This window comes from Schistocerca nitens, chromosome 5 (genome assembly GCF_023898315.1).
Source record: "Schistocerca nitens isolate TAMUIC-IGC-003100 chromosome 5, iqSchNite1.1, whole genome shotgun sequence".
NCBI classification, from domain to species: Eukaryota; Metazoa; Arthropoda; class Insecta; order Orthoptera; family Acrididae; genus Schistocerca; species Schistocerca nitens.
The window spans coordinates 624241571-624254178 of record NC_064618.1 but is presented as its reverse complement, the minus strand read 5'-3'; the positions used below and the strand labels follow the sequence as shown (position 1 = coordinate 624254178).

The following is a 12608-nucleotide window of genomic DNA, read 5'->3' as shown; positions in this document are numbered from 1 at the left end:
GGAGTGTCGTATTGTCCTGCTGGAATTGCCCAAGTCCGTCGGAATGCACAATGTACATGAATGGATGCAGGTGATAAGACAGGGTGCTTAGGTACGTGTCTCCTGTGAGTGTCGTATCTAGACGTATCAAGGATCCCATATCACTCGAAATGCAGACGCCCCACACCATTACAGAGTCTCCACCAGCTTGAACAGTCTCCTACTGACATGCAGGGTCCATGGATTCATAAGGTTGTCTCCATACCCGTACACGTCCATCCACTGTATACACTTTGAAACAAGACTCGTTCGACCAGGCAACATGTTCCCAGTCATCAACAGACCAATGTCGGTGTTAAACGGCCAGGCGAGGCGTAAAGCTTTGTGTCGTGCAGTCATCAAGGGTACCCTTCGGCTTCGAAAGCGCATATCGATGCTGTTTCATTCACACGCTGACACTTGTTGACGGCCAAGCATTGAAATCCGCAACAATCTGCGGAAGGTTGCACTTCTGTCACGTTGAATGAATCTCTTCAGACGTCGTTAGTCCCGTTCTTGCAGACCTTTCTCCGCCCGCAGCGATGTCGGAGATTTGATGTTTCCCCGGATTCTTGATATTCACGGTACCCTCATGATGGTACGGGAAGATCCCCACTTCATTGCTATCTGGAAATTGCTGTGTCCCATCGCTCGTACGCCGACTATAACACCACGTTCGGATTCACTTAAATCTTGATAACCTGCCATTGTAGCAGCAGTAACCGATCTAATAACTGCGCCAGGTACTTGCTGTCTTGTTTCTTTTATACGGGTAAAAATTCGTTAAGTCTGGCTTCGACGCCGTTCGCTGCTTTTCTTACAGTAACTCCCAAGACGTTACAATACGCAAATTCCGTTTTTATGTTAATTCCCCGCCGGCCGAAGTGGCCGTGCGGTTAAAGGCGCTGCAGTCTGGAACCGCAAGACCGCTACGGTCGCAGGTTCGAATCCTGCCTCGGGCATGGATGTTTGTGATGTCCTTAGGTTAGTTAGGTTTAACTAGTTCTAAGTTCTAGGGGACTAATGACCTCAGAAGTTGAGTCCCATAGTGCTCAGAGCCATTTTGTTAATTCCCCCAACCAAGTTTTGGCAGTTACATTTCAACGACCAGATGAATGAGTATGTGCATAAAACAGTCGTGATTAACCACGCGCTACTGCCACTTGTCAATAATTACACTTTCCAATTAGAAACTGGAAGTGACTTATGAAGGCAAATACTGCGATACCATATACAGACTTCTAAACAGACAATTTCGACAGTAGAACATGCGAACTATTAAAGATATTAAATAGAAATTTGAATCGAAAATTATACTTTGCGGAACAGGGAAGGTACGATGTGAAAAATTTAGAGGTAAAAAGTTGTGCAATATCACAATATGGAAAACATCTTCGAATATGGTGGATTACAAAAAAAATGGTTCAAATGGCTCTGAGCACTATGGGACTCAACATCTTAGGTCATAAGTCCCCTAGAACTACTTAAACCTAACTAACCTAAGGACATCACACACACCCATGCCCGAGGCACGATTCGAACCTGCGACCGTAGCAGTCCCGCGGTTCCGGACTGCAGCGCCAGAACCGCACGGCCACCGCGGCCGGCGGTGGATTACATGGTATCCGAAGAGGAAGAGGAGATGGAGCAGGAGCAAGAAGAAGAAACCAACGATGATTAAATACACTGACGGAAGAAAAAATCGTAACACCAAGAAGGTGCTTTTGCGATATAAACGGAAGTTGACAGGCGTGTATCTACGTTTGAAAGAAGACGTTACTAACGGCACTGTGACGGTGCAAATCAGGTTTGGATCTAAGTACACGCTGTAACGATCGTGAGGTCCTTGGAAGTGACAAAGACGACATTATGAACACCTCGCTGAGTTTGAACGACGTCGTGCAATAGGGGTACGAGAAGCTGGATGTTCCTTCTGTGAAACTGCAGAAAGACTTGGCAAGATTGTAGCCATTGTACATGACTGCTGGCACCGTGGTCACGACCATGTCCGGTCCCAAGAAAACCGGGTTCCGCACGGCTACGTGTCACACCCGAGAAGGATGTGCGGCATATAGCTGTAGCGCACCTTACTGCATCTGCAGCAGCGATCTGAGCAGCGGTTGGCACTACAGCGACACAACGAACTGTTACGAATCGGGTAGTTTAAGGACAACTCAGAGCCAGACGCCTTGTAGGGTTAATTCCACTGACATCAAAGCACTGCCCTGTGCGACTTCAGTGGTATCAAGCGAGAACTCTTTGGAGGACAGGCCGGCTGTATGGTGTATTTTCTGATGAGATTCTCCGTCGGCGGCAGTAATAGCTGTGTGTTGAGGCTAGTTGAGGGCGTGCAAACAACCTATCTGCGTGCTAGACATACTGGACCTACACCTGGAGCTCGTGCGATTTCGTATGACAGCAGGAGCATTCTCGTGGTTATCCCATGCACCCTCATTGTAAATTTGCACGTCAGTCTGGTGATTCGATCTGTTGTGCTGTCAGACATTTACAGCATTACACAGCGTGTTTTCCAACAAGATAACGCTCGTCCACGCACCGTTGTTATAGCCCAACATGCTTTACAGAGTGTCGGCGTGTTATCTTGGCCTCCTCAATCACCATATCCATCTCCAACCGAGCACATATGGGACATCATGGCACGGCAACTCCAGCGTCATCCACGAACAGCATTAACCGTCACTGTATTAACTGACCAAGTGCAACAGACATGCACATTTGCATTCTTGCATTCGACATTCTAGGTGATCAGCATTTCACATTTTCAGTGGTTAACTCGCACCTACATTAACCCTGTGTTGTGACAGTGTTAATCACTGAAATACGTTTCCTAGACGAAATTTCGTTAGTCTACGTTAATTATTTTTTCGTATATGATTTTTTTGCGTCAGTGTATGACAACGCACAAACCACTTGTTACTATACCTGATGTGCGTACATTTGGTACAATGTGTGTTGCGACCAGAAATGATGTAGACTTGGGCTAGCCCCAATGTATCACGGTATAACATCAGGCAGTATTACGTCTGCCCATTCGCTGCCTGGCAATACCCCCACGATTGCCGCATTGTACCCAACAGACCAACCTATTTCTGGCTTTAATTCGCCCTCGGCAGCGTCTCAGCATCTGCTCAGAATGCGCCCACGCCACCCCAGTCAAGCCCAGCTCAACAGCTGTTTCCGTTAAACAGCACATCTCGATCTCCGCGGAAATGAGATGGCTTCTCGCTGCCGGCAGACCGTAACAGCACAGCAAGGTTTGCTCCGGCGAAAATAAAAAAATAATTTATTTGCGACGTCAGAATTTGTCTTCAGAGAATCTTAGGTGAGTGTTCCCATTATTAGAGCACTTAATTTACTCTGACGACAAAATGCTGTTTCTTTTTAACGCTGCCTGCAGGATAATTTGTACAGCGCTCCAGGCAGGTTTTTCTGATGCAGCTGTTTCTACAGTATGCAGAATTTAAGGGGAGCCTGATATTTTACTTGCAGAATCTGCCCTGAAAGTTTTTATCGATGCTCTTGCAGCATCTAACGAACATTAACTGCTAACTGTTCGTCCTCGAAAAGTAAAAGCGATCTGGATTTTGTTCTGAACCGAATCTTGATATGTTTGCCATAATACAAATTTTGTTTCGAGAATGGCAAACGGTAAATTTCTGTGATTAGCAGTGAAAAAATTCCCACTTTTCTCTCACATTTCTATTTCCGTTGATATTTTACGCATCTTAATCCTTTTTTTGTCATGTTTCTGCTGTATTCAGTCATAACCGTTGCTTCCCTTGTTATAGAATTTTCCTTTCGCAATCTTCGTGGTGTGTGTGTGTCCTTTTTTTAAGTTTTTATTCTGCTAAACATTCTTCAGTGCCATGGTCTTTATTAGTATTATCGTTATGATTTCTTGTCTTAACAATACGACTCCCCTCGATAGGCCAGGGGTGCACTACACAAAGGAAACAGCTAATCATGGTAGCAGAGTACTTGCGGAGTGCACATGAGGTTTTTTTAGGCTAAACGGTAATTTGAGGTGCTCTGATAACATTCGCCGGTCGATAAGCAACAAGGGAAGTTAGACAGTTGTTCAGAGTAAAGACACTTCGACTGTCAAAATTTTATCAATAAACCGTCGAAGTAGTCGTAACAAAGTTCCCGAATGTACTGCCCTCCAGAAAAGTTCTCGCGCTTGAATTATTCTTGGGGCCGAGAGCTGGCGGAAACCCGAAATGGAAAGCTGTGAGATATTTAGCGGGCCGTGAAACGTATGCCGGAAAGAGAGATTAGAGGGCATTGGAAGGAGAGTTTTCATTGCAGTTGGCAGAAATACTATCTCTATCGAGATTAAAGTTGAGTGTGACAGTGAAGTTATCAGGTCTCGTCCAAAAGGTGTAGGTGAAACCAAGTTAATTGTTGGGTTTTTTACCGGCCACTCTTCTCCGCTGTTACAGTTATAGAGTCATTCGAAGAAGGTCTACGCGCGCAGTAGCGCGTAGATACCCAGATCATGCAACAATAGTTGGAGGCGACTTTAACTTACCGGGTATTGAGTGTGATGTCTATGGATTCATTGCGGGGGATACAGACAGACGGTCATGCGATGTACTTTTGAACACGTTTTCTGAAAACAGTTTTGTGCAATTAGCTCGGTAGCGCACACGCTATGGAAATATCTTAGACCTTGTAGCTACAAATAGGCCAGACCTTACTGATAATGTCATTATAGGAACATGGATTAGCGATCATGATATCATTAGAACAACTATGGTTATGAAAATTAATGAATCATTCAAGAAGCCTAGGAGAGTGTTTTTGCTAAATATAGCAGATAAGCATTTCTTAGCATCTCGCTTACACAGTGAATAGACTTCACTTAGTTCCAGTAAGATAGACGTAGAGGAATTATGGGCAAAGTTCAGCAGATTATAAATCGTGGTCTGGAGACTTACGTGCTCAGTGATTGGGTAAAGGATGGAAAAGATCCACCATGGTTTAAAAACGAAATTCAGAGGATGCTGAGGAAGCAGAGGCTGTTGCGCTCTCGGTTCAGAGCAGAACGCAGAAATGATGACAAGCAAAGGTTAGTAGAGATTTGTACGTCTGTGAAAAGATCTATACGTGAAGCATGAAACAACTACCATTGTCACACCTTAGCAAAAGGTCTGGCAGAGAACCCGAGAACATTCTGGTCCTATGTCACTTGAACATAACAAAACGAAATTCAGAGTTTTAAATTTCACATTCAAGAAATTTCTCACCCAGGAGAATCGCACAAACATACCTTACTTTACCATAGGATGGACTCCGGTATGGACGACATACGAGGTGTGTTTTTTTTTTAAGTAAGTACCGTTTTTAAACTAAAAAAGACGTGCTAAGCTGTCTCAGTAATTTTATTTTTACATGAAAGCCTGTACCTTAATCTACTCATTGACGCCATTACAGTCTGATTCTTCCTTGTTTACGTTGGGTACTGAGTGTTTAAGATGCCTCCAATAATCGTGAGTCCTGCCGACTGTAAATTACGGGCTGTTATAAGATTTCTTAGTTCGAAAGACCTAAAAGCGATCGATATTCATCGTGAGATCTGTGCAGTTTACGGAGAAAACATTATGAGTGATGGAATGGTAAGAAAGTGGGTGAGAGCATTTAAAGATGGCCGCACAAATGCGCATGATGAACAACGGAGTGGGCGTCCTTCGGTCGTTAATGAAAGTTTGGTGCAGGAAGTGGACAATAAGGTGAGAGAAAAAAGACTCTTTACGATTTCCTCCTTGCGGGATGACTTTCCTAATGTTCCTCGTAGTGTTTTCTATGGCGTTGTGACCGAGCACTTGAATTACCGAAAATTGTGCGCACGTTGGGTACCGAAAATGTTGACGGATGTGCGCAAGACCAAACGTTTAGACAGTACATTGACTTTCCTTGAGCAGTACCACGATGACGGTGATGATTTCTTAAGCCAAATTGTTACGGGCGATGAAACATGGGTGGCCTACGTCACACCAGAATCAAAGCACCAGTCCATGGGAGTTGAGCAAGGGCATCGTTTTGCTGCAAGACAATGCCCCTCTGCGTGTGGCGAATCAGACCAAGGATCTCATCGCGTCTTTTCGATGGGAAACTCTAGATCACCCTCCGTACAAGCCCGATCTTGTTCCTAGTGTCTACCATCTGTCCCTGCACTTAAAGAAACACCTGGGCGGTCAGCGTCTTCAAGACGATGACGAAGTCAAAACAGTGGTGGTGCAGTGGTTTAACAAGTCAGGCGGCAGACTTCTATGAGGAGGGTATTCAAAAACTGGTACAGTGCCTCAATATTGACGGAAATTATGTAGAAAAGTGGTTTAAGGTACAGCCTTTCATGTAAAAATAAAATTATTGAGATATCTTAGTAGGTCCTTTTTTAAATTTCAAAACGGTACTTATTTAAAAAACACGCCTCGTAATAATAAGCATCCCTAGTGTAGAGCAACAACTGGAAGATTTCAAAGCAAATAAATCACCAAGTCCGGTTGGAATCCCAGTTCGGTTTTACAAAGAGTACTCTGCGGTATTGGCCCCTTACCTTGCTTGCATTTATCACTAATATCTCGCTCATCGCAAAGTCGCAAGTGACTGGAAAAAAGCGTAAGTGACTCCTGTGTACAAGGAGGGTAAAAGAACGGATCCCCAAAATTCAGACCAGTAGCCCTACTTTCGCTTTGCTGCAGAATCCTTGAAAATATTCTCAGTTCGAATATAATAAACTTCCTTGAGACTGAGAAGCTTATATCTACGAATCAGCATAGTTTCAGATGATATACTGCGAAATATGGATGAAGGGCAACAGACAGATTCCATGCTTCTAGATTTCCATAAAGCATTTGAAATCGTGCCACATTGCAGATTGTTAACGAAGGTACGAGCATATGCAGTAATTCATGGATATATGAGTGGTCCGAGGACTTCTTAAGTGATAGAACCCAGTATGTTGTCCTCGATGACGAGTGAGACTTAAGTCATCTAATCATTATCACGTTCGTGATAGCGCGACTTTCTGTTCCAACAAAACTCTGTGCGTGTGAAATACATGTAATGTTTTCGTGGTTTCCGATTCTTTTTCCGAATTTATGTCCATACCGAAACGTATAGTCATAAAGCATTGTAGGCTAGGAGACTCCAAGGGTTGTGTTTAGGCGCTGAGTCGGGAACGGTTTTCCTTCCGCCGTGCTCAGTGGGCACTTCCCTTGCTGATATGTGAAAGTTGTGGCTTTTATGTATTTGTGGAGCGTAGGTCATTGTAATGGATTCGCTTATAGTGTGCTCTTATGTTTTTGTAGATGGTGGTGGTGACAGACGGAAGAGGGTAAAATTGTGTGCTGGCGCAAAGCTACGCCTCTCGCATAGCACCAATCGGTCCACCGAGTTTAACGTTCCCATTCGACGGACAGACGACCGTCAACACTGTCCCATGTCATCACTTCGTGAGATACTGTGGACAGATTCAGAATTTAATCCAAGACGTGTACTCAGAAACTAGTGGTCAGGAAATTTATGACACCACATACCTTCCCCTCGGCTACCAGTTACTGTCAGTGTAAGTTAGTCTCCTCCAGGATTCGAACCGGCTTAACTACGAGTCGAGCGCGACCGCACAGGCGTGTGTTATCTCCCATAGTACTGTTAGAATATGACGTGTTTCATAAATAAAATAAGGGCAAGCGCCTACCTCATCCAACAGTACCCTGGCTTGTGGGGTATGATGGTGTTGAAACACATGGTCACAACTTCCCTTTACTTGTGGCATTCCTGCTTTCGAACGATAAAAGAGGTTTATTCTTCTCAGTGTCCGTATTTCAGACCTGGATTTCTTAATATATTCAACTTAGAATCATTCCAAAGAAACTGCGCGAGGAAAAGTTAAAAAACTGCCAAATCATGTTCAGTAGTGAAAAGGTTTATTAGAATATCTTGACCTAAGTTTCGAAGTCTTTAAAAACGTCTTCTTCAGAAAACTTGCACTGGTTACATAATGTTGTGGAGGTGACAATCACTGATCCTTTTGAAGACGTTTTTGAAGATGTCAAAATCTAAGTGGAGGAGTTTTAACCAATTTTTACGATTGATGCAACTGATTTGGTTGTTTCTCAGTTTTTCCTCACCAAGACAGCGTTCTGCAGTTGCTCCCTGCGGTTAGGTTCAAGATATTAAAGGTTCCAAAGAAGTTACTAATAAAGGCTTAGCAAAAGTAGCATAACACCGTAGCGCGCTGTGCTGTTTCCCATCACCCCTGCTTATTTAGCATAAGCTGTTTGGAAGTTATTGGCATGTGACGTTCTAGTGACAGCCTCTACATAATAAATATCCACAACGATTTCACAAACATTAATTTCCCAGCCACGTTTACATCGGCAGCTGCTATGTAATTCTACACTATACTTCAAATTGAACCCTGCCCGAGGTGCCCAGAAAACAATAAATATCTGTATATACAGGGTGGGCAAATAAAAATGGTCCGAACGAGTGGATACTACTGGACATGAATGTATGCACATAACCACGATGAAAAGACGTACAGCTACTTCCAACAGGATGGAGGAACTGCCGATACAGCAGGCCGAACCTTGGAGTACATTTACACAATCTTCACGCCTGACAGAGATGTTATCAGAGGTCAGTCTGGTAGTGGCCCTAGCTTGCCACCTAATCTGTCAGTGTGTAATTACTTTGTGTGGGGAGCCCTGAAGTATAAGGTGTGTCGCAACAGCGTTCATAGCCTTCAAGAACCCAGCAGAGCATTTTGGATGAGATTGCAGCAATTCCAGTGATCCAGCTTCGATCCACCTTCAGCAATTTGTCGAGCAGGGCCCAAACGTGCCAAGAGATGAATGGTGGTCACTTTCAACATGTGTTACACTCAGCTAAGCACTCTGTTTCCCTTCCTCTGCTGCGTTTCTTCGTATACTGGAAGTCTGTTCTCCTGTTCTCCGGGCTCCTTTTATTTTCCCTATCCTGTGGACGTCGTTCAAGTAAGGGCTTCCAGAATAACCGCGTGAAAACCCTATTATGTAAGGCATAATGCAAAGCTGACAAAATATAAATTTCCAACCGGAAGTTCCATTAATGCAAATTTTGTGACGTGGAATAATTTTGAAGTACTGCATCGTTTGATGACGCAAAATTAGAAATATTAAGACAACAAAAATGAAAATCAAATTAAAAACTGATTAAAAAATACAGAATTGCAATGGATTAGTAATAACAGGTAACCAGTTGCAAAAATTGAGATTTATTAAATCTTGACCGGGTTTCGACGGTTTTAAAACCTTCTTATTCAGGAGATACTGTATGTAGAACCACATTTTCTATAGCCAATGATGGAGTCGTTCACTCTGTCCAGTACATATCATCCACTTACCCACCATTTAAAATAATAATATAAAAGAAGTAGCCGTCTATTGTAGGACTTAGTCTTAAAACTTTTTAGAATATCACATATTTGATGGTTATTTCTTTTATATGATGTATTTTAAATGGTGATTAAGTGGATGACATGTACTAGACAGAGTCAACCACTCCCACATTGGTTATAGATAGTGGGATTCTGTGTATAGGATCTTGTGAAGAAGGCGGTTTTAAAACCGTCAAGGTTTAATAAAACTGCATTTTGCAACTGGTAAGGTGTTATTTCTAATCCATTGAAGCTCTTGTATGCACAGCTGCTGAAGCGCAGCCATGTTCAAAATCTCGAAATAAAAAATTCTTGGAATTTGTATGTGGTCTTGTTTTAGATTATTATTAATTAAAATTCATGTGCATAAACATTGATATTTAACATACAGTAACAACGAATCGCGTTTTCAGTCAATTCGCTATGTTCTTCATTGTAAATCTCAGTGCAGTCTCACTACTGGGACAATGAAGCATTCGAATTTTCGTTTTCCGACAGACAGTAAAACATTATGTGCGTTGATTTCTGTAGCTTTCTTAATTTTAAAAAATACATTTTAGCGATTTACTTTATTTACCTTCCGGCAGCTGATTTCGAGCGGGGCGTAGTAGTTGGACGAACGTATAATACAAATTTAATATGTTTAGGGAGGATTGTTATTTCATAAAAGCACTAATCGTAATCAGTGAATGAACAGATTGTGAACGAGGTGAAAAACTATCACGTGTATATTAACCTAATGCTATGAGTTAAAACAACAACTCGTCATACGGTATACAATATATTCCCTTAAGTGTTACTGTGCAAAAACCGTTGCTTCAACATTGTTTGAGCTGCGAAGTGCCGCGAGAACTATGTGTGTATGAAATAAATTGTTGACTGTGAGACTGAGGAACAGATCTATTTTGTGAAAGTAGAATCTACTCCATCCACTTCAAGTAACATTAACCAAACACTAGAATATGCCCATGTTCAAGGATTTTAATAAGTAAATGTACATGTGTAAGATTTAGAACAGCCTTCATAAAAGACATACTTGTTTTCAGACGTTATACTGTACTAATACGTACCAAAATTTATACACTGGAAAATACACAATACAGCATAACGATGCCATAAAGAAATCGTCAGGTTGAAACAACGTCTAACATATTTCTACCTTCAGACACAGCCTTTCTAATGGTTTTATGAGTTTTAAATTCTTAATGGTTATTTTAGATTATGCTGGTGTTAACATGTGATCCATAGTGTGGAATAATAATTCTGGAAGATAAACGTCCCTCAATTCCTGTATGCAATCTCATGAAATTATGTGCAAAGTGAAGCGAAGCACGGCGGTAGGCATTTGTGAAATGCGCCGTTCCCGTTTATGAATTTTCTATGCCATGGTTTCTCCAGCACGTTTACGACCAAGTTTCCTGCAGAGTGGTACATTCCGTCGAAAATAACGGTTAATGTCGGATTCATAACGCGGAGGTCGCTATATTACACTCGTAAATTGCCTCGTAAAACTGACAAGTGCTTTTAATTTCAGCAGTTTCAATCAGAGTTGCTGTATCAATTACTAGCGCTACGTTATTGCTTTGCATTTCTCATCAACTGCTGGCGTGCATATTCTAAACCGTATCGGTGGCTTCCTGCGGAAATGAGGTCGAGAGCGTCTAGAATAAATTGTTGGCGATTTGATTGACTGCCCTTTGTGGCTAATGTGTTAATGTTTTCTTTGTTGGCAGGCCAATGACGATGGGAGAAGTGGGATGCTTCCTCAGCCACTACCTCATATGGAAAACGGTATGAATGCACAGAGCTCCTGCTCAGTTTGCTTCGCTTGTTTTATTTGTGTAAACAATTGTCTGCTGGATGTGTTTCTTCTTTATTCTATGAAACTTCTTGTAAACATGCAACGGCCGTGCTATTACGGTAATAACTGGCGTAAAATGTGAATCATAGTGTACACAGAAACCACGTGGGTGAAATATGTTCAGCGGTGAATTGTTAGGAAGGTGAACAGGCTACTATAGACTTCGGAGAATGTTTTCGAATTATCGTAATGTAACATTTATTTACTCTTAAAAATCAAGTTTGTGTTGAAAGAGTAAACAGTAGAATTATATTTTTTCAGTCTCTTGTATTTTTTAGTTATTTATCAGGGGACCTGTGTGAAAGTTTTAAATAATGACAGTATTTGGAAGAAGTGCAGTCATTAGGCGTTAGGATAAGGGCAGTTGTGGAAGTGGTGAGAAAACATCTTTAAAAATGAATTGAACGGCGTGAAATAATAATGAATTTATGATACTTCCGTGTATATACATTTCCATGCACATCGTTTTGAACAAAATTCTTTACAGACATTAAATACCTCGGTGTAACCGATATTTGACATAATAATGCAATTTTCGTGTGCTTTTGGTTTTTCATTTTTATAAGGGATAGGGACAGAGTTGATGCACTACCGCAGCCGTCATGTTTATTACCTATGACAACGCTGTATACACATTAACCACTTATGAAGTACTTTAAAACAAGTAAAACGGTATTATTAATAAGATGAAAACGGAGTCTCTCATTCGTGCTTAATAAGTTAGCTTCATAAAATATAGGTATGAAGCTGCGCATTCATGATGTCCTTTTGCACATCAAAAGTCTCTTACGTTAAAATTTCCCAGGGATAGTACGATTTAGGGCATAATTGGTATGCAGTGCTAGAAGTCGATTAAAAAATCTTTAACGATAGTTCATTCCTCCCTATACGATTGGGATATGTTGAGAAGAAGGGATGTTCTCTTGAAACAAAAATATAATGGTAATAATATATGGAGGACATACTGATCTAAAAAAAAGTGGGAAATAATATTAAATGTTTTTCACGTATAAATTTATAAAAATATCTCTTTTCTCAAATTTATTCGTGCTTGGAATACATTTCCTGGTACAAAGCACCTCAGTTTAACCTCAATTTAGCCAAATTTAATGCAGTTAGAATGGCACTATTGTTTTTCAACATGTCGCAGTAACTACCTCACATTTAACACAATTAACTACAAGACATTCTTGCAAGTGTTTAATTATTCGCTCTGCTCAATAATTATTTTCGCGAATAAAAAAGAATGGAAGAAACTTAACTACTTTCCTAGTCTATACAACA

The 12608-nt window shown here is 41.5% G+C and overlaps 1 protein-coding gene across 1 annotated transcript in view; it reads left to right on the top strand.

Annotated features, from left to right (window-relative positions):
• Window positions 1–12608, top strand: part of LOC126259947 (glycosyltransferase 25 family member) — an 846623-nt gene that overhangs the window by 681571 nt on the left and 152444 nt on the right. Inside the window, exon 7 of the mRNA XM_049957050.1 lies at window positions 11197–11254. Within this exon, the coding sequence (XP_049813007.1) occupies window positions 11197–11254 (58 nt within the window). The remainder of the gene's footprint in view (window positions 1–11196; window positions 11255–12608) is intronic.